Here is a 21,238-nt window from a genome sequence, read left to right as displayed (position 1 = left end):
TTTGTCTGTTTCTTCTAGGCTGTCCATTTTATTGGCATAGAGTCGCTTGTAGTAGTCTCTTAGGATGCTTTGTATTTCTGCGATGTCTGTTGTGACTTCTTTTTCATTTCTAATTTTATTGATTTGAGTCCTCTTCCTCGTTTTCTTGATGAGTCTGCCTAATGGTTTATCAATTTTGTTTATCTTCTCAAAGAACAGCTTTTATTTCCATGGATGTTTGCTATTGTTTTCTTTGTTTCTATTTCATTTATTTCTGCTCTGATCTTTATGATTTCTTTCCTTCTACTAACTTTGGGTTTTGTTTGTTCTTTCTCTAGTCCCTTTAGGTGTAACGTTAGATTGTTTATTTGAAATTTTTCTTGTTTCTTGAGGTAAGCTTGTATTGCTATAAACTTCCTTCTTAGAACTGCTTTTGCTGCATCTCATAGGTTTTGGATCATTGTGTTTTCATTGTAATTTCTCTCTGGGTATTTTTTGATTTCTTCAGTGATTTCTTGGTTATTTAGTAATGTATTGTTTAACCTCCATGTGTTTGTGTTTTTTACCGTTTTGTTGCCTGTAATTGATCTCTAACCTCATAGCATTGTGGTCAGAAAAGATGCTTGATATGATTTCAATTTTTTAAAATTTACTGAGGCTTGATTTGTGACCCAAGATGTGATCTATCCTGGAGAATGTTCCGTGCGCACTTGAGAAGAACGTGTAATCTTCTATTGGATGGACTGTCCTATAAATATCAATTAAATCTATCTGGTCTATTGTGTCATTTAAAGCTTGTGTTCCTTGTTAATTTTCTGTTTGGATGATCTGTCCGTTGGGGTAAGTAAGTCCCCTACTATTATTGTGTTACTGTCGATTTCCTCTTTTAGAGCTCTTAGCAGTTGCCTTACGTATTGAGGTGCTCCTATGTTGGGTGCATATATATTTATAATTGTTACATCTTCTTATTGGATTGATCCCTTGATCATTATGTAGTGTCCTTCTTTGTCTCTTGTAACATTCTTTATTTCAAAGTCTATTTTATCTGATATGAGTATTGCTACTCCAGCTTTCTTTTGATTTCTGTTTGCATGGAATATCTTTTTCCATCCCCTCACTTTCAGTCTTTATGTGTCCCTAGGTCTGAAGTGGGTCTCTTGTAGACAGCATATATATGCGTCTTGTTTTTGTATCCATTCAACGAGCCTGTGTCTTTTGCTTGGAGCATTTAATCCATTCACTTTTAAGGTAGTTATCGATATGTATGTTTCTATGACCATTTTCTTAATTGTTTTGGGTTGGTTTTTGTAGATCCTTTTCTTCTCTTGTGTTTCCCACTTAGAGAAGTTCCTTTAGCATTTGTTGTAGAGCTGGTTGGTGGTGCTGAATTCTCTTAGCTTTTGCTTGTCTGTAAAGCTTTTGATTTCTCCATCGAATCTGAATGAGATCCTTGCCTGGTAGAGTAACCTTGGCTGTAGGTTCTTCCCTTTCATCACTTTAAATATATCATGCCACTCCCTTCTGGGTTGTAGTTTCTGCTGAGAAATTAGCTGTTAACCTTATGGGAGTTCCCTTGTATGTTATTTGTCGTTTTTCCCCTGTTGGTTTCAATAATTTTTCTTTGTCTTTAATTTTTGTCAATTTCATTACTAGGTGTCTGGTTGTGTTTCTCCTTGGGTTTATCCTGCCTGGGACTCTCTGCACTTCCTGGACTTGGGTGGCTGTTTCCTTTCCCAAGTTAGGGAAGTTTCGACTATAATCTCTTCAAATATTTTCTCATGTCCTTTCTCTCTCTCTTCTCCTTCTGGGACCCCTATAATGCAAATGTTGTTGCATTTAATGTTGTCCCAGAGGTCTTAGGCTGTCTTTATTTCTTTTCATTCTTTTTTCTTTATTCTGTTCCTCGGCAGTGAATTCCACCATTCTATCTTCCAGGTCACTTATCCGTTCTTCTGCCTCGGTTATTCTGCTGTTGATTCCTTCTAGTGTATTTTTCATTTGTTATTGTATTGTTCATGTCTTTTTGTTTGATCTTTAATTCTTCTTGGTGTTTGTTAAATATTTCTTGCATCTTCTCAATCTTTGTCTCCATTCGTTTTCCCAAGGTCCTGGATCATCTTCACTATCATTATTCTGAATTCTTTTTCTGGAAGGTTGCCTATCTAGTTGTTTTTCTGGGGTTTTATCTTGTTCCTTCATCTGGTACAAAGTCCTCTACCTTTTCATTTTGTCTGTCTTTTTGTGGATGTGGTTTTTCTTCCGCAGGCTACAGGATTGTAGTTCTTCTTGCTTCTGCTTTCTGCCCTCTGGTGGATGAGGCTGTCTGAGAGGCTTGTGCAAGTTTCCTGATGGGAGGGACTGGTGGTGGGTAGAACTGGGTGTTGCTCTGGTGGGCAGAGCTCAGTAAAACTTTAATCCGATTGTCTGCTGATGGGTGGGGCTGGGTTCCCTCCCTGTTGGTTGTTTGGCCTGAAGCTGCCCAACACTGGAGCCTACCGGCTCTTTGGTGGGGCTAATGGCGGACTCTGGGAGGGCTCACACCAAGGATTGCTTCCCAGAAATTCTGCTGCCAGTGTCCTTGTCCTCAGGGTGAGACACAGCCACCCCCCGCCTCTGCAGGAGGCTCTCCAACACTAGCAGGTAGGTCTGGCTCAGTCTCCTGTGGCGTCACTGCTCCTTCCCCTGGGTCCCGATACACACACTACTATGTGTGTGCCCTCCAGTAGTGGAGTCTCTGTTTCCCCCAGTCTTGTCGAAGTCCTGCAGTCAGATCCCGCTAGCTTTCAAAGTCTGATTCTCTTGGAATTCCTCCTCCCGTTGCCGGACCCCCAGGTTGGGAAGCCTGACGTGGGGCTCAGAACCTTCACTCCAGTGGGTGGACTTCTGTGGTAGAAGTGTTCTCCAGTCTGTGAGTCACCCACCCACCAGTTATGGGATTTGATTTTACTGTCTACCATCCCTCCTACCATCTCCTACCATCTCATTGTGGCTTCTCCTTTGTCTTTGGATGTGGGGTATCTTTTTTGTTGAGTCCAGTGTCTTCCTGTCAATGATTGTTCAGCAGTTAGTTGTGATTCCGGTGCTCTCGCAAGAGGGAGTGAGCGCACGTCCTTCTACTCTGCCATCTTGAACCAATCTATTATAAAATATTGAATATGTTCCCTGTGCTATACAGTAGGACCTTGTTGTTTATCTGTTTTATATATAGTAGTGTGTATGCTAATCACAAACTGCTAATTTATCCCTCTTCCCTTTCCCTTTGGTAACCAGAAGTTTGTTTTCTGTCTGTCTGTTTTGTAAATAAGTTCATTTGTATCATATTTTAGATTGCACATATAAGTAATATCATTTGATACTTGTCTTTCTTTGTCTGACTTCACTTAATATGATAATCTCAAAGTCCATCCATGTTGCTACAAATGTCTTCCATAAATTTAACATGCTAATTGTGATTAATATGATAAACTTGTGTTTTGTGAGTGCCAATTGAGAAGTTCCATCTTCCTTTTTTTAAGTTTTTTTTTAATTGAAGAATAACTGACATAATGTATTAGTTTTCAGATGTACGACACACTGATTTGATGTATTTGTATATTGTGAGATGGTCACCACAATTAGTCTAGTTATCATCTGTCACCACATGTAGAGTTTTTTGTCTTGTGATGAGAACTTTAAAATTTTATCGTCTTAGCAATTTTAAAATCTCAATACAGTATTACTGACTTTAGTAACAGTGCTGTACATTACACCCTCAGGGATTACTTAGAACTGCAAACTTGTAGCTTTGACCCCTTAATCCATTTCTCCTCCCCGCCCCACCACAACCACCAGTCTGTTCTCTGTATATATGAGCTTGCTTTTTTGTGTTTTTGTTTTGTAGATTGCACCTATAAGTGAGATCGTAGGTATTTATTTTTCTCTATCTGACTTATTTCACTAAGCATAATACTCTCAAGGTTCATCCACATTGTTGCAAATTGCAGCATTTCCTCCTTCGTGACTGAGTAGTGTTCCACTGTGTGTGTGTTTGTGTGTGTGTATCGCATCTTTTTTTTACCCATTCATCCGTCAGTGGACATTTAGTTTGTTTCCATATCTTGGCTGTTGTAAATAGTACTGCTGTGAATATTGGTGTGCGTATATCTTTTCAAATTAGTGTTTTTATTTTCTTCAGATAAATAACCAGGAGTAGGACTGCTGGGTCATATGGTAGTTCTAGTTTTAATATTTTGAGGAACCACCATAGTAGCTGCACCAATTTACATTCCCACGAGCAGTGCACAAGGGTTCCCTTTTCTCCACATCCTCACCAACAGTTGTTATCTCTTGTCTTTTTTATTATAGCTATTCTGACAGGTGTGAGGTGATGTCTCATGTGTTTTGATTTGCATTTCCCTGATGAGTGATGTTGAGCACCTTTTCCTATAGCTGTTGGCCATCTGTGTGCTTCTTTGGAGAAATGCCTATTTAGGTCCTCAGCCCATTTTTTAGTTGGATCGTTTGTATTTTGCTATTGAGTTCGTTAAATATTTTGGATATTAGCCCCTTACCAGATAATATTTGATTTGCAAGTTTTCTCTCCCACTGTGTACATGCCTTTTCATGTTGACAGTTTCCTTTGCTGTCAGAAGCTTTTTAGTTTGATGTGGTCCCACCCATCTTCCGTCTGTGCTTATAGCCATTTGTGGCACAGAGGGTAATTCCATGCCTCAGCACAGACCGTGCATTCGCTGAGTTGTCAGGCGTCTGGCCTGGCCGTGGAGGTGCATGTGAAGGAATGCAGGGCCTGGTTAAAGAGCGTCTTTCTGTCTTCCAGATCACTGCACAGTCCCTTAGGGAGGACACAGTGCTAGAGCATTTACCGTTAGGTCAGTAAGTCTTGAGTGTGGACTTCAGTGCAAAGAATCAGTGAGTCAGGGTCCAATCTGGAGATGAACACCAATGAGAAGTGGGAATGGGAGATTAATTTATTGGAAACATCAAACAATCTTCCAGTTTGGGAGTCTGTGTGTATTGTGTGAAGGGGCGGGGCTGGGCCGTTGGGAGCCCGTGTCTGGTGGAGGACAGTGCTCGAAGCCTCTGCTGCCCTGATGCATCTGCATCCCGCCCCCACCAGAGGAGCAGCATCCTGACAGGAGGAGCTGAGCCGGGGCCGCTGGGCGTGTTCTCCAGGACAAGGGCAGGAGGCCAAACGCAGAGAACGAGGAAGCGTCTGAGGGTGGCGTTGGGGTGCTCTGCTTGACTGCGGGGAGAGGGCCAGGTGGGGGGGCCTTGAAAGTGCAGGGGGTTCCTCAGAGCCTGGGGAGCCAGGTCCTCAGGCCTCCACGGGGCACAGGTGGGTGCCCGGGAACAGCTGCGCTGAAACCCCTCTGCGGGCTCGGGGACCCGGTGCTGGGGACTCGGGGAGGCGGGCGTGGGGGGTGAGGTGACAGCGGGAGCACTGACTTTACCCCGTGACATCCCCCAGCTACAGCCTGGGGCCCCTCCCCATGGGCTGCCCAGTCTGTACAAAAGGGGCATCTACCCTCTGATCAGGCCCAGAAAAGGTATTTTTTCCATTTTTGTAATTTGTGAACTTTATGTGATTACACAAGCGTATTGCTGAGGTTTGTGAAAATGACATAAGAATAAACAAGCACAAAAGTTAGTTTCAATCCACTAGTTCAGTCTCTAGTAGAAAATTTTGGTTGGGGGCAGAGAGGAAACTGCTAGAGCAAACTGCTCCCCCCTTTCCCCAGCAAAATCGTTCTCTTAAATCGCTGAGAATGAGAATTAGGAAGAGAGCTGCCTGCCGAGCTGGTTATTATGCTTCTAAATCTGGTTTCCTGGGAAACCTCTGAACCCCAGTGCTGACGGGCTCCCCACGCTTGGCATGGGAGAGGCTGAGTCTTAATGTAAGTTAATAAATAGGAGCTGAACCGAGTAAGACCTTCTAAGTATCGTCCTGGATGTTCATTCCCCTCTTAGGTTTGGAATTACAGGCTCAGCAAAGCCAACCTCAGGACGTGTCGTGTCTGCCCGCGTTGAAGGTGTCGGACATCGAGCCCCGCATCCCGTTCACGGAGGTGGAGGTAGCTCTGGCAGGTCAGTGGCGGGTCTTGGTGCCCCGGCTGGGGGTTAGGCTGCGCCTTGGGGAGAGTCACCAGTGGGTGTCTTCACAGGACGTTCAAGCCCCGTTCCTAGTCCAGCTCAGCGACGGCAGATGTGGACTCGAGGGCCTGCGTGTGTTTTTCCCTGGGTGGGTCCGACAGGGCTGAGCCGCCTCTGGGGGCGGGGAGGCCTCAGGTTCCGCTGTGTGTGTGTTCATGCAGTTCTCAAGGGCACGGGCGTCCTCTGGGCCCCTTGCCCACGCCCGCTCCTTAGCCCAGCCAGGGTCCAGAGGCCCACAGCACTAGGTGTTGCACTGTGGGCACGGAGTGGGTGGCAGCCGCTCCTTCCTGGCATCCCCCCACATCTGCGCCCGTCACTCACTTCTGCTGGACACAGGAGACGTGCCCTGTGGTGCTGACGTTTCTCTATATGGCCGTGATGTGACTTTGCTGCTCCTTCCTGAGCAGGTCTGACGACAGCCTTACACCTTCACTGGTTCCCGCATCTAGTTTAGGATTCAGGCTGTGTGCAAGCATCCCTTTGACTTGTGTGGCATGTCTGTTGTCCCGGGGCCTGTCCGGTTTACCACACCTGATGTATTCATTTGCGCATGTAAATGAAACCTCTTTTTTGGCCCAGGCTTCTGGGAAGCGAGGTTCACGTCCCACTGATCGTTTAACCCCCTCAGGTTTGGTTTATCAGTGAAGTTCATTGTGTTCAAGGAAGGAATCAGTGAAGTAATTCGTCGTCAGCAGATGCCTTAGTTCCTCCGCTGGTTCAGGGCACTGCGCTCGGGATATAAAAAGTAGAACACACAGTTGTGAGGGAACTGGGGCCACAGAGGCCTGGGGTGTCGAGCGGGGTGGGTTCCAGTGTGCTGTGGGGCATGAGGGTCCTCGGGTTTGGGGACAGGACTTGTTAGGGGGTGAGTTGCGTTTGGGGTGGGTGAAAGTGAGGTCACCTGTTGTGGGAGTGGCCTGCCAGAGTCCCTGCCGATACCCAAGGAGGGTCTGGGTGCAGGTGGGGAGGGCAGCTGGACTGCAGCTGGACTGTGGGGTGTTTAGAAAACCCCAAGAACGTTCATACTCTGCTCTCGTTTTTCAAGAAGCACAAGGGTTACTTAGCGTTGAAGATTTTCAGCTTTTGTTGTGATGAAAGTACAAGAGGGAAATTTGTCTGAATTATGGCAAATGAATAGTGTTTTTTTGCTAATATAAAATGTAAACCCCCATCCTTGAAAAGCTTTAGCATTTTAAAAATATTAAATGATGGTTACATGGTTAAAACTTTACTGGTAAAAATTATAAAGAGGTGCCTTTGCTCCTGCAGCTGGGGACACACCCGTCCAGTACTGCACACAGCCCACCAACGGCGTGATCTACTTCAGAGCCTTCTCGAGTCTGAACACCCTGCCCGAGGAGCTCCGGCCCTATGTGCCCCTCTTCTGCAACGTCCTCACCAAGTAAGGGGCTCCTTCTGGGGCGAAGATACGCATTTATAGAACTCTGCATGTCATTGCAAATTTATTAGTGGATGTTTTCTGTGTGTGTTGTTTCAATGTATCAGTAATCAATTTTCAGTGAGTCATTTTAATTTTCAAATCCAGTAATGTTACAGAAAGGTGGATGGGGCCTCCCTGGTGGCGCAAGTGGTTGAGAGTCCGCCTGCCGATGCAGGGGATACGGGTTCGTGCCCCGGTCTGGGAGGATCCCATATGCCGCGGAGCGGCTGGGCCCGTGAGCCATGGCCGCTGAGCCTGCGCGTCCGGAGCCTGCGCGTCCGGAGCCTGTGCTCCGCAACGGGGGAGGCCACAACAGTGAGAGGCCCGCATACCGCAAAAAAAAAAAAAAAAAAAAAAAGAAAGGTGGATGGTATATTTGTTGAGAATTTTCCTTATGGTAATCATACTTTCTTACTAAAATACAGTACATTAAAATATTTATAAATGTAGAGCGCAAGGTATTACAGGTATAGCTATATCTCAACAACTGAGTTCTTTTTAAGATTATGAAGAGATGATTATTTTCATCAGAAAATGTAAGCCTTTAAATATGACGCATAGGCCTGGGGTCACCCCCGGAGGAGGTGAACCTTTCCCGAGTTCTCTGCCCTTTTATCAGTATGGCTCCCACCGCCTGCCCTTCCACGGCAACGTGGATTCAGGAAAAACTCAGTCATCACCTTGGCTTGAATTAGTTCTTACATTAGGAACAGCGATTAGAATGTTTCCTCCAAAAGAAGTTGAAGTGACTTTTTTTTTCTTAAGGCTCATTCTTCAGATTTCACCCCTAAGACTACCTGACCAGAGCGGCTGCAGGCTGCAGAGTTTGCGGGGGAGGCGGGAGCAGCTGCTGGGCTGGCAGGCGGTGGTTGGGGGGACATGCCACATGGGAACCCGGCCCGCCCCGGTGACTCTGTGCTCTCCCTGCACAGGCTGGGCTGCGGCAGCCTCGACTACAGGGAGCTGGCCCAGCAGGTGGACCTGAAGACGGGGGGCCTGGCTGCCACCCCCCATGTGCTCCCTGATGACTCGCACCTCGACACCTACGAGCAGGTAGCCATTTCCTCAGCTCAGGGTGGTGAGGGTTGGCTTCTCCGGCGTCTTTTAAATTACATCATAATTTCTTATTCTTTTTCTTCTGTCATGATTTATATAGGGTGTGCTCTTTTCATCTTTCTGCCTCGATAGAAACCTACCAGACATGATGCATCTGTGGAGTGAAATCTTTAACAAGTAAGTAGACGTAAATCCCCGGACATGCCAGAGACCCGAGTCTGCCGGGTCCTGAGAGCGGAAGCTACATGCCTTTGTTGGTTGTTGGTTTCTTTCCCCCTGTGACTCCTGTGGACTCATGACATCTCCAGGGACGGTTTATATCATCTAAGAACCTACACTTAGCAAATTTCCCTGCTGTTGAAGGGGGCATGACTGGGTCTCATTTACTGCCTTTTCTTTCTCCACAGCCCCCGCTTCGAGGACGAGGAGCACTTCCGAGTGCTGGTGAAGATGACAGCTCAGGAGCTGTCCAACGGGGTCCCCGACGCAGGCCACCTTTACGCGTCCATCAGGGCGGGCAGGACGCTGGCGCCCGCGGGGGACCTGCAGGAGACCTTCGGGGGGATGGACCAGGTGACGCGCTCAGGGGCGGCTGGGTCTCCGGGGCTCGTAATAGATTGTTCACGTCTCAGAAAGGCTAACTCAAACTGGCCAGGTTTCATGGGGAAAAAGTTTTTTCGCTCACCCTCCTCCTTCCAGCCTGCAGCCCCTCCCCCACCCCCAGCGGAGCAAGTGTGCGTCCCCCGTGGGCACAGAACCTGGCCCTGCCGCCGCCCCACCCCATGTCCCCACGGGACACCATGTCAGGGAAGTCTGGTCCAAGCCAAGGCGCGTCTATCTCTACCTGTCGGTTCTCTGGCTTAGGTGAGGCTCATGAAGAGAATCGCAGAGATGACGGACATCAAGCCCATCCTGAGGAAGCTCCCGCGCATTAAGAAGCATCTTTTGAACTGTGATAACTTCAGGTGGGGCTGCAGTTTGTTTCTAAGCAAAGATTCCATCCTCATCCTGTGTCACCACGTGTAGTTTTAGATGCTTTTTAGAAAACGCTTGGTGGAGGCTACAGAATCGTTCTAGACTCCAGATGTTCTAACTGTGAAAGAGCTGTTTTATACAGAAGTTGAACAAGTGTCCTGGGAGGTGGGGAGGAGGGCAGGCTGCTTTAACCTGGAGCCACAGGTGGACTCCCTGCTGCATGACTCAACAGCCGACGTTCCGTAAATGAGCCTCAGCGAGACCCCGCCGAGGTCCTCTTGCCCGAGGCCACGGTGAAAGCGCAGAGGTTCTTGTGAGAGTAATTGTGCACCAGTTTGGGGTGAACACCAGCCTCTGCACGTGGTCGGCCTTCAGCTCAGGTTGCGACACGAGCGAGACTTAAAAGAGGACGACGGCTGTTGAGCTGGTAGCACCTGCCTCTCCGCCAGCACCGCCGCCTTAGCTGAGCTTTGCAGCTCCGTCCGTGGAACACGCCCCGGACCTTGGCCCGGCAGTTCTTGGGAGTCACTAGCAGGCCCTCCTGGACCATCTGGGCAGCAGGAGGTTGGGGGCCTCTGGCCAGCAGAGCCGGCGCCCAGTTAGTTCTTGGGCTGCCTGTGCACTCACGGCTGGCATCTCGGGGAACTTAACCACAGGGACCTTCTCTGTTTCCTCCATAAAACAGTCCTTTGCAGATTTAGGGCAAGGAAGGAGAGCATGTTTGCAAAGCAGTTGGTCTAGAGCCTAGAACACAGTGGTGTTGTCATGGTACCTGTTATTTCAACCAAAATAGACTTAGGATTTATGGCCAAAACCAAAAAGGATACAGTTTGTCAGTGTACTGTATGTATGATGGTATCTGTGATTCTGTAGAGTTCCGAAGAGCCACAGAGAAATGTTTTTTGGGAGCGAGGCAGTTCTTTGCCTACTTACACTTTCCAACTTTAATGACCGGTTCATTCTGTTCCAGACAATAATTGCGTTTTCAGTCCTCTGATACTGTAGCCCTGAAGGCACTGTTGGAGATCTAGTCTCTGCATCCTCCTCGTTCTCAGGAGAGCACAGAGCTTAGCGGAACTGGCTATTTATTGTCTGGAACACACTGAGATAAGGGACAGGCTTTTTCGTACCTGGAAAACATGTGGTGAAGGAAGACGGCTGTAGTGGTGCCTTGTTTGGCTGCTGTTTTATTCAGTTTTTGTTTTTACGTTTACATGTAAACGTTTTTACACTTTTGAGCATTATTTTGTATGTGATTCATTTTTTGTTTTAATTATGCAAAATGTAACATTTTTATTTTTCATAGTAATGGTTTTCTGCACGTAGACTTTTTTAAACAGATGTTCCGTGAATGCTACTCCCCAGCAAATGTCTCAGGTGGAGAATTCGGTGGATAACTTCCTCAGGACCCTCAGCCGGAGTAAGAAGGAGCGGAAGCCTGTGCACCCACATGTGGTGGAGGTGAGGTGGTGTCCCCTGCCTGCCCGCGGGGCCAGTGAATCCAAACCCTGTAGTTTGGCCTTCGATCCTGTGCTCCCCGGTAGCCACTTGGGCCTTGCAGTGAAGTCTCCTGTTTGCAGGACCACTTGAGCTGGGGATGCAGCAGCCTCAGAGCTTGAAGCCTCGAGCAGATCAGATGTACCCTGACGCTTGTCGTGAGCTCTGTGCACTTCCTGGAACGTACCTTACCTGCCCACGTGAGCTTGGGCATTTTCTCATTTCTCTGGGAAACATTTTACTTTCAGAAATCTGCACCTAAGGGACCTGGCAGGCACTCCCCAGTCACGAGGAAGCTGGTGACGGTGAGTCCCTTCTGCTTAATGCCCTGCCTGCTGCGCATCCGTGGGCCCTTCTGTCACCAGCTGGGCATCGTCGGGTAGGACCGCCAGGTGCTGTCTGTATGGACGCCTCGTGTTCAGTCCACCTGCGTTTAAACATCACTGCCACATGGGGGTCACCTCCCCTCCTGTGCACCCTGCTGCCCCTGAGCTCTGGTGGCTGGCCTGGCTTGTCCCGGGGGAGTGACTGAGCAAGGTCACACACACTGCCCTGGGAATGGCGTGGCATAAGATGGTCCCAGGGGAGTCTGGGTTGGGGGTAGTATACTTCACCTCAGCTCTGAGGTGAAGTTGTGCGGGACGAGGTCATCAGCGCCTGGCTGTTACGTGTGGGGACGTGGCTGGTGCCGCCCAGGGCGTCGCAGTGTGGGGGGCTGGGTACTTGGGGGCACCTGCCCAGCTGGCCCCTGGGCCACACGTGGTGACAGCCTCTGCCCCCAGGACCCCACCTTCAAGCCCTGCCCGATGAAGACGCACTTCCTGCTCCCGTTCCCGGTCAACTACGTAGCCGAGTGCATCCGGACCGCCCCGTACACGGCCCCGGCCCACGCCAGGTGCGAGGGGGAGGGGCGCCGCCGGGACGCTTGATGGTGGGTGCGGAGCAGCTCCGGAGCATGGCGCTGCTGCCGGGCTCACGGGAAAGGGTGTCTTTGGGAAGTGTCATCACAGCTCTGCTTTTCCGTCAGCTTGTTTCCGTGTTTACAGGAATCAAACGCGCTCTGCCAGGCCATCAGGAGTAGGAACATGTTTCTATATTGAATAGAAAGATGTAGGTTCAGAAACAAAAACAAGAGGTACCTACTCCTGGGTGCTGGGATCATAGGTGTTTTTTCCATTCTTTTGTATTTTATAATTTACCTTACGTAACAGAAATAACAGAAGTTTCTGAAAAAAGATGCGTGGAGGGTGGACCTCCGTCCCTGTTGGGGATCAGGGCCTGTCTGCACGGGGTCCCCACCCTCTCCTGGAGCCTCGGGTTCGCTCCTCCACTCGCGTCCCCTCTGCCTGTGCCGCCTGCTCTGTTGTAGAAAAGACCAGTCGGGCGGGGGGGTGGGCATGAGCGGGCGAGGCCCCCGTCGGGTCGGCCTGGCTGCTGTCTTTCCGGAACCACCTCGGCTGCGCTGGGGCAGCAGCTGTCACTGCTCACGATGGAAGTCATGGGGACGTGGGACCCGATAGAAGCTCACGCTGTTGGAGTGTTTTCTGAGGGAGGGACGCCGCGTGTGTACACACATGAGCGCACAGGCTGACGCAGGGGGTTTAAGTAAGTGATGGGCCACACGTTCGCCTGTATCATGGAAACCACTCACTGCTAAACGTTCTGTGTGCCGCGGCAGGTCAAGCAGGAGGGACGTTCCTGTCCCACCCCCGTCACCCAAGCCTCTGAAAGTTCATCTTCCTCACATTTTTCTCTTAGCTTCTATTTTAAAATTAAAAAAAGGTCATGATGTATGTGTCGCTTTACTTGGTTCTAATTTTGTTCTTACTCAGACACACTTGCCATCGTCTTGGGTTACTCTGTGTTATATATTCAGTACTGCCCTGCCAGCCGCGTTGTTCTTAACTCACGTTTTTTTCATCTTTTCAGTCTCAAGATCCTGGCACGCTTGATGACAGCTAAATTCTTGCACACGGAGATTCGAGAAAAAGGCGGTGCTTATGGTGGAGGCGCCAGACTCAGCTACGGCGGGATCTTCACACTCTACTCGTACAGGTGAATTGGGCTGTCTGGCCCCGGTGTCCTCACACGCAGAGCAAACTTCAGAAAAACGCTTCCCCTGTCGTTGCTGGGCCGGCGTGTAACCCCACCCAGCAAGGTCCTTTCAGCTGCAGGCCTTAGGGATAGCGGGAGGGGACAGAAAATAGCTCTGGGGTTTGGTAACCAGGGTGTGTAAGGAGATGACCTGGAAGCTCTCCGGGGCTAGGTCTTCAGGGCCAGACTGTTCTACCCTTTTACGTCTCTGTTCTGTGGCCCTGCTGCCTTTCTGGCACCTCAGGGACCGAGGGTTTCTCTCTGCCCCCGACCGCTTCACGTCCCGTGACATGGGCTGATGTGGTCATGTGGGGGCTGTGGGTCTCGAGGGACATGAAAAACAAGGCGTTTCCCACAAGTCGCCCTCAGGACCACATGCACGTGTGAATGAGGGGCCTTGGAGCTCTTTCTGTTCAGGGGAAGACCCCGGAAACTCGCCTCTGAGGGGTGATCATTGCGCTGTCTGGGTGCATCTTATGAGCGTCTTCTGTTCCTTCCGGCCGGTCCCCCGGCTCTCCTGGGTTACAGCGGTGTAGTCAGTGATCAGGTGGAGAAGTGCGGGTCACAGGCGAGGTCTGCAGGGAGAGTGTCGGTGGCTTGTGTGGCCACATGTCAATTTCCAGAGTACTGGGTTGTCTGGACTGTTAAAACAGCATTAACAACCCCGAAGCATGGAAGAACTGAAGTCGTGCCTGGGTGTCCCCTATACGTTTTCTGCCAAACATGTGAGCCTGACTCCTTGGGTCTCCAGGGACCCGCATTCCACGGAGACGCTGCAGTCCTTCCTGAAGGCCGTCGACTGGGCCAAGTCTGGGAGGTTCACGCAGCAGGACATCAACGAGGCAAAGCTCTCTGTCTTCGCCGCCGTGGACGCTCCGGTGGCTCCTTCAGACAAAGGTATCTGGCGTAGGTAACGTGCCTCGAGCTGTGGTGGTGTCAACAGCCGGGACCCCCTGCCACGCGGCTCGGGCCCTCCCAGCCTCCATGAGACTATGCGTCTCAGCCGAGTCGGGAGGAGAGCGCGCTGCGGGCGCGTGATGGGCAGCGGTGTGACCTTTGGTGGAAACAGGCTGTAAAGGGCCAAGGTAGCCACATGCCCCTCCATCCTGTCACTTGTGCTCACTCAGGCCTGGACTGCTTCCTGTATGGCCTCTCGGATGAGGCGAAGCAGGCGCACCGCGAGCAGCTCTTTGCTGTCCGCCACGAAGATCTGGTTGATGTGAGCAACAGGTGAGTAGGTGCCAGGTGGTTTAGTGCCCAGACCCTGCGCCCCCCACTGCTGCCTGGGTGACCCCCACCCGTCCACCTGCAGGTACCTGGGCGCCGGGAGCAGCACACATGGCATAGCTCTGCTCGGACCAGACAATGCAAGCATCACCAAGGACCCGTCGTGGATAGTTAGGTAGCAAATGACCCTGACTCCATGGGATTTGGCCCAGCCTTAGGCCTCCTGACACTGAGCTCTGTGCTTTTCTGGCCTTTATTATTTTTTTTGCAAAACTCTTGATCATATGTATATGTGATCATATATATGTATATATCATTCTTATGATTTTGCCTAAGGTATTGCCTGGCAAGCCAGACGAAAACTCTTCTGTCTTGAAGAAGGAAATAGAGTGATCACAAAGAAATTAATTGAAATAATCATGCACTAAGTGCCAGAGATGCACAGATTATAGTTTTTAAGACTTCCTAGTGCTATGAATGCTTATTTTACCTATTAATCCTAGAACATGTATTTTAAAAATAAAAGGTGACTCTGACCTGCCTGTGCTTTATAGTCATTATCATTTTAAATCACTTTTTGTTAAAGCAGTTTTTAGGGCCTTTATGGAGAAATGCACGAGCAAAGGGACAGAGGTGTCCCAACGTCTGCTTTCCACTCACCCCGGTGGTGGGGCCGCGGGGCGGCGGGTGCGGTGGACGTGCCTGGAGGACGTGGGGCTGGCATCACCTTTGACTCCGGGATCTGACTCCTCCACCCCGTCAGGCTGTTGGACAGAAAGGAAACTGCCCGCCCTGCCTTGAAAGGAACTGAATCCCCTCCTCCGCCTCCTGCAGGCGCACAGCAGGGGCAGAGGAGCTCATGTCTAAAGACTCAGGTGCGCGTCCACCCCCACCCCCCCGGGGGGATCACCTTACCTGGCGCCCTGGTCCAGGGCCCTCCTGGTGCACTGGGCGAGTCACCCACGTGCCCTCCCGTCAGAGTGTCACCTCTTTCCTCCGGGTGCCTCTGTCCTTGCCTGTCTCCTGGCTCCCCAGTTCCCTAGAAAATGTGTGCCTGTATCTGCCGACAAAACCCTGAGAGCAGCTCACACACCCTGAGGTTTTCAAGTCCCGCTTAGAAAACAAAGAAACCGGGCACCGTGATTGGCTTTTAGCAAACGTTTAATTCTGCGGGATCCGCAGTTTGTGAAGCAGGACACACAAGACAGCACAGCTGACACCCCGTGCTGGGGGCCAGGGGACGGGGAAGGCGGGCCGCGCTCAGGGTTCACTTGGACGATGCTCGCGTAAAGTGCTCATAAATAACTTAAACGTTACAAAATGGGCAGGTGGGGCGTCTAGATGGTGGCAGGCTCCTCGGGCCCGCGGGGCTGCACGGGCTCCAGCGGGCCCGCATCCGACACCTCGAAGCTGGCCTTGTACTTGGCCAGGATCTTCATGAGGGGCCGCAGCTTCAGCCACCACTGCTCCTTGGGGATCCTGTGCCTGCGGGAGGGGGATGGGTGGCTGAGCAGGGCCTGGGCCCCCAACCCAGTGGGCCTCTCTCCCCCTCCCTTCCCACAGGGCCCCGTGCACTTACTCGAAGTCCGTCTCCCCCTTCAGCTCGGCCACGGGCTGGAAGACCAGGTTTCTTTTGCTTATTCCCAGCACACAGACGGAATCATCACTTACAAATCTTTTTCCTATAAGACAGAAAAATGATGTAAGAAATTGAGGGGGTGAAGTCAAGGTATCGGCACAAATAACCACCGTCTGGAGTGAAGGGAGGACGAGGGCTGCAGGCACTGAAGAGAGAAGAGGGGATTATGAAGGTTTTCATGCTGAATCTTCTGAAAACTTAGATAAATGTATAATTTCGTAGAAGATGAAAGGTTCAAGGAACAAACACCAGCACGTCTATAAACCCTGAAGAAATTCAGCCGTCAGCTTTCCCTGCACAGAAAGCAGAGCTGGGATGCAGGTAGAGGTTTAGCAAACATCCAAAAATCAAAACAAAACTTGCCTTAGAAATGCTCTCGCCGGGGAACCCCCCCCACCAGCCTCTTAGACGCTAGAACAAGGCTGCCCACCCCTACAATTGACAGGGACAGCGCGCATGGGGCCAGCCTGCGGTGAGAAGAGCGTGCACAGCCGGGGGCGTCAGGGGCGCACCCCAGGAAGGCGGGGTGGCCTTAGCACTAGCAAGTTGGCTGAAGGAACTTCAAGTGACCGTCTCATTCGACGCAAAAGTGTTATCATAGCCTTCACGACTGAAAAACTACTTAATGAACATCAGAGGTGTCCAGTAACGATCAAAGACCATCAGCAAATAATAAGTTGCAGACAGAAAGACTTCAGTTAAATATTAGTAAGAATCCTCAGTCATGAAACATTGAAGGTGTTCCTTGTGCCATTAGGGTCGAGAACAGGACAGGAGTTCTGCTGTCACTATGTCAGGATTTCTCTGGAGGGAACACAAACACCCACAAACGGTATCAAGGAAAAAACCAAAAGGTCGTATACATATGCCATATGTGTGGATAATAAAAACCAAGAGAAAAAAATTGTATCTACAAATAATTACTAGAATTAAGAGTGTGTAGAAAGTTACGGATTGCAAAAATCAGTGTACAAAAATGAGTTGTGTTTCTGTACACCAGCTATAAGAAACTAATACCATTTGCAATAATATGTTTTTAATTTATTTTTGGCTGCATTGGGTCTTCATTGCTGCTCACAGGCTTTCCTTAGTTGCGGCGAGCAGGGGCTACTTTTTGTTGTTGCACGTGGGCTTCTCATTGCGGTGGCCTCTCGTTGCAAAGCACGGGCTGTAGGTGCACGGGCTCAGTAGTTGTGGCACCTGGGCTCAGTAGTTGTGGCTCACAGGCTCTAGAGTGCAGGCTCAGTAGTCATGGTGCACAGGCTTAGTTGCTCCGCAGCATGTGGGAACTTCCCAGACCACGGATTGAACCTGTGTCCCCTGCGTTGGTAGGGGGATTCTTAACCACTGCACCACCGGGGAAGTCCCATACAATAATTTATTTTTAAACTCACTAAGGAATAAACATCAAAAGTTATGCAAGATCTTTATGTAAAACTGCTTTAATAAGATAACAAAAGGCCTAAATATATGGAGATTAAATGTTCATGAGTTAGAAGTTCAGTACTTTAAAAATGTCAATTCTTCCTCCAAAAGATTCATTATTTAAATGTAACCCCCCCCCCCAAAAAAAATCCAACAGAATTGATTGACCTTGACACAAAGGGCCAGGAATAGCCAAAACTGGAAGAAGGCCCAGGTAGGACTTGCCCTACTAGGTATTAGTAATTGTTCACAAAACTGGAACATTGGCACGGATCAGTAACTGAATGCCAAAACATCAACCTAACAATCCAGAAATAGTGCCTTAAGTTTTTGGATACCTGGTCTATGATGGAGTTTATACTGCAGGGTGGGGAAAAAAATGGATTTTTCAATGACTGGCACTCAAATAACTGTACACATGGAAAATATTACACTTTAAACTGCATATCAGTTCAAGTGGATTAAAGAACTAAATGTAAAAGGTGAATATTTTAGTAACACAAAAAGCTCAAATTTTCAAAGACAAAGTTAAAAAAATTGGGTACATTAAGAGCACTTGGGATTTCCCTGGTGGTCCAGTGGTAGAGAATCTGCCTTCCAATGCAGGGGACACGGGTTCGATCCCTGGTGGGGGAACTAGGTTCCCACACGCCACAGGGCAGCTAAGCCCAGGCGCCACAACTTCCGAGCTTGTGCTGCATGCCGCAAACTACAGAGCCCACGCACCCTGGAACCCACGCGTCACAACTAGAGAGAGAAAACCCGCACACCACAACTAGAGAGAAGCCCGTGTGCCGCAGCTAAGACCCAGTGCAGCCAAAAAAAAAAAAAAGAATGTTAAAAAAATTAAAAAGCACCTCATTAAAAGATAATGACAGGGTTTGCCACACATGGGAGACACACGTCTGCAACATGTGACTTTGACAATATAAAATATGGACTTCCTTATATTAAAAATTCCTCTAAAATAATCAAAATATTTTTAAATCCTAAGAAATGATATAGACAAAACAAATCATCAGATAACATGAAGCAGTAACAGAATAAACAAGAATGATCCATAGGCAGGAAGGGCCTGGCATTTCCCTCATAACCTAGAGGTTTAGCCACTTACAGCCACTGGAGTGGGGGCCTGTCTCAGTCCCACCCAGCATCACAGCAATACTTCAAAGGGTGACGGATTCATCAGGTGTGGCCCAGGGAGGGAGGGGATCGTGCCCCACAGGCGAGCCTGGGGTGGGTGAGACTGGTCTGGAGAACCGGCCCACTCCTGGGTCAGGGCAGGACCCAGAGGCCCTGGTTGGGCCGGGTCCCTGGTGGCGGGAGGGCAAGGGTGGGCCACAGCGATGGCCGGCCCTACAGGGAAACGCCCTCTGCTTCTCTCACCTAAACCACAAAACCAGAGCCTTTGAAGGTTTAATCCTACGAAGTCAAACCCTGAAGGAGAGCCGGGGAATTATATCACCAAATCCCGAGGTTGCTGCCAGTGGGACAGAGTCAAAAGTGGCGTGGCGGGAGGACCCACCAAGGAGGACACAGTCCAGGCACCTCCCCATCCTGTCATTTTGTCCAAAAAGAGAGGCCGTAAGGAATCAATGAAGAAGCCAAGTATCTTAAGTAAAAGCCAGTTCAGAGCATCCACGAGGCAAAGAAACACAGCCAGGAAAGCTCCCATCTGGGGTCTTGCTAGCGGAGCCCTCACGAGCTGGCAGTTTTCCATTAAGGGAAGACAGATGTTGCCACATGACTGGAATGCCTCCCTCAGTAATGAGCATTTTGTTTCGTTAATTACTTTATTCCTAATTATAACCTGAGTCTTAAGCAGCAGCCAGAGTTGAGTGAGAGCTGGTTCTGTCCCGTGCAGTCCAAGGCCGGGTGGAAGCCAGGGAGAAACGGGGGCCCAGAGCACAGCCCCCCCAGCGCTGCGGCCGCCCCGCTGCCCACTTGGTACCTCTCCCCGCCGGCTCCTTCAGCTTCATGCTGATCCACTGCATGGCTCTGGCGGAAATTTTGGTTCCAAAGTTTCTATCAAATGGAGAAGGCGCTCCACCCTGTTGGTGGTTAGAATTACCTGAATGTTAGTTACACAGCGACACCTTTCTGGCTGTTAGTTTTTTAAAATGGAATAGAAATTAAAATGACTAACAAAATTCACATCACATTTCTGAGAGACTCAAGTTTGTAAATATGGGTTTGGGGGGTTTTGTTGCATATTGCTATCTCCTTCTATATGGCTGGGACCAAACAAACCAAAACAAACCCCATAACTCCTGCAGCCAAAGCCCAGCCCATCAGGCATCTCCGTGCTTCCCCAAGGAGGAGGCTTTTAATCAACCAACTGGTCAACGAGCATCTTTGTTATTTTACAATCTTTAGCAGGATTCCTTAACCTTGTTTTGGGGTAGGTTACGGGGGGTGGGGAGGGGTGGTCACAGTTCCTTTAAGAATCTGATCAACTCTGGGGGCTCACTTTCACAAAGGCGCACACACGCCCACCAGTCCATCATGTAGTTTCAGGGGATTCAGTGCATTAATGGGCCCTTACAAGTTCCTAAGACACAGGACTGAGTGGTGGTGATGGACAGGCCTGCTGTTAGGGGACCAGGTCCCTCCACGCCTGCCACCTGCCTTGTCTGGGTGCATTTATATGTGTACCCCAAGATTCTTCCCAAATCGCTCCAATTTGATGCAAATCTCAAAGAAGTATCATCTGAGATTCCAATTTAAATGGATAATAAGGCCTGAAACTGAATCAAGTACTTAATTTGAACGTCTGTCCACTCAACTGGTGTCACTATTTATATGAAAGTGGATGGTTTTCCTTAAAAAGCCCATCTGCCCAAATATCACAAAACAGTGGAAAGGATTCCTGAGGCTGGTGATATCTGGTGTAACAATAACACAGGTCAGATGTTGATTTTAAGCATCTTGGAATTTACCCATGAATACACATTTCTTTCCAAAATGGCTAAAGGAGGACACCCATCTGAGAAAAGTCACAGGCACCTGGCCACCTCCCTAGCCCACGGCCCACCTGCTGCATGTGACCCAGCACGTTCTTCCTGCAGTCGAACACCCCCTTGCCCTCCTCTGAGTAGAGCTGGTAGATGAAGTCGGTGGTGTAGTTCACACTGCAGCTCTCGTTCCTGAAACACATGGCAGCTCGCTCCCATCCTGCCCGCCGCTGCACACGGCCTTCTCTGTCAAGGTCACCGGCTTAGCTAAAGAAACGACTTGCAGAATCTTAAACAAGAAAACTGACTACACAGCAAAAATGAATTTTGAAAAATTACCATCCGATTATTTAAATGCCTGCAAGTCTGAACACAAAGCAGCACAGTGACTCCGCTCATTTCTCCAGGATTCAGAGCAAGATCGTGCAGAGAAGTGGCCGCTCGCGGGGGGTTAGGCGAAGCGGGTTCTTTCTGAGCAGCCGGGGCTCAGCTGGGGGCAGCCAGAGGTCCCTTACCTGAGCACGAGTCCCCTCTGGATGGTGGTCTTCATCTTCTCCGTCAGGTGCTCCACGTTGGACTAGGAAAGAGTGTTCCCTTAGGACACTTATTAAACGCCTACTGTGTGCCGGGTGCTGTCCGGCCCTGTGACAGTGGCAGCGGGGAAGTCGGGGCAGCTGCTCCGAGTTCACCTCGTAGCGGAGAGGACAGCAGACGAGTGACGTATCAGCTAGTGACAAATGCCAGGGAACCTGTAACCCAGCAGCCCACAGCCACGGCAGGGGGAGGGGGGTGTCACTGAGT

At 49.5% G+C, this 21,238-nt stretch overlaps 2 protein-coding genes across 3 annotated transcripts in view; one reads left to right on the top strand and one right to left on the bottom strand.

Moving 5' to 3' along the window:
* PITRM1 (pitrilysin metallopeptidase 1) overlaps window positions 1-14,949 on the top strand; it is a 31,781-nt gene extending 16,832 nt beyond the window's left edge. For both annotated transcript variants that reach the window (XM_060097557.1, XM_060097558.1), the window contains exons 15-27: window positions 5,947-6,063; window positions 7,399-7,531; window positions 8,503-8,623; window positions 8,727-8,803; window positions 9,034-9,199; window positions 9,491-9,591; window positions 10,942-11,062; window positions 11,347-11,403; window positions 11,881-11,993; window positions 13,028-13,153; window positions 13,944-14,089; window positions 14,320-14,422; window positions 14,505-14,949. In XM_060097557.1, the coding sequence (XP_059953540.1) occupies window positions 5,947-6,063; window positions 7,399-7,531; window positions 8,503-8,623; window positions 8,727-8,803; window positions 9,034-9,199; window positions 9,491-9,591; window positions 10,942-11,062; window positions 11,347-11,403; window positions 11,881-11,993; window positions 13,028-13,153; window positions 13,944-14,089; window positions 14,320-14,422; window positions 14,505-14,598 (1,475 nt within the window). In that variant the 3' untranslated portion in view covers window positions 14,599-14,949. The remainder of the gene's footprint in view (window positions 1-5,946; window positions 6,064-7,398; window positions 7,532-8,502; window positions 8,624-8,726; window positions 8,804-9,033; window positions 9,200-9,490; window positions 9,592-10,941; window positions 11,063-11,346; window positions 11,404-11,880; window positions 11,994-13,027; window positions 13,154-13,943; window positions 14,090-14,319; window positions 14,423-14,504) is intronic.
* A 613-nt stretch (window positions 14,950-15,562) lies between these two features.
* PFKP (phosphofructokinase, platelet) overlaps window positions 15,563-21,238 on the bottom strand; it is a 78,669-nt gene continuing 72,993 nt past the window's right edge. The window contains exons 18-22 of the mRNA XM_060097559.1: window positions 20,953-21,014; window positions 20,518-20,629; window positions 19,435-19,534; window positions 15,999-16,101; window positions 15,563-15,904 (exon numbers count right to left, since the gene is read on the bottom strand). Of these exons, the coding sequence (XP_059953542.1) occupies window positions 15,757-15,904; window positions 15,999-16,101; window positions 19,435-19,534; window positions 20,518-20,629; window positions 20,953-21,014 (525 nt within the window). The 3' untranslated portion in view covers window positions 15,563-15,756. The remainder of the gene's footprint in view (window positions 15,905-15,998; window positions 16,102-19,434; window positions 19,535-20,517; window positions 20,630-20,952; window positions 21,015-21,238) is intronic.

Source organism: Mesoplodon densirostris, chromosome 4, assembly GCF_025265405.1.
Source record: "Mesoplodon densirostris isolate mMesDen1 chromosome 4, mMesDen1 primary haplotype, whole genome shotgun sequence".
Lineage (NCBI taxonomy): Eukaryota > Metazoa > Chordata > Mammalia > Artiodactyla > Ziphiidae > Mesoplodon > Mesoplodon densirostris.
Note: the sequence above shows the minus strand (reverse complement) of the source record. Positions and strands in the feature narration are given on the sequence as shown.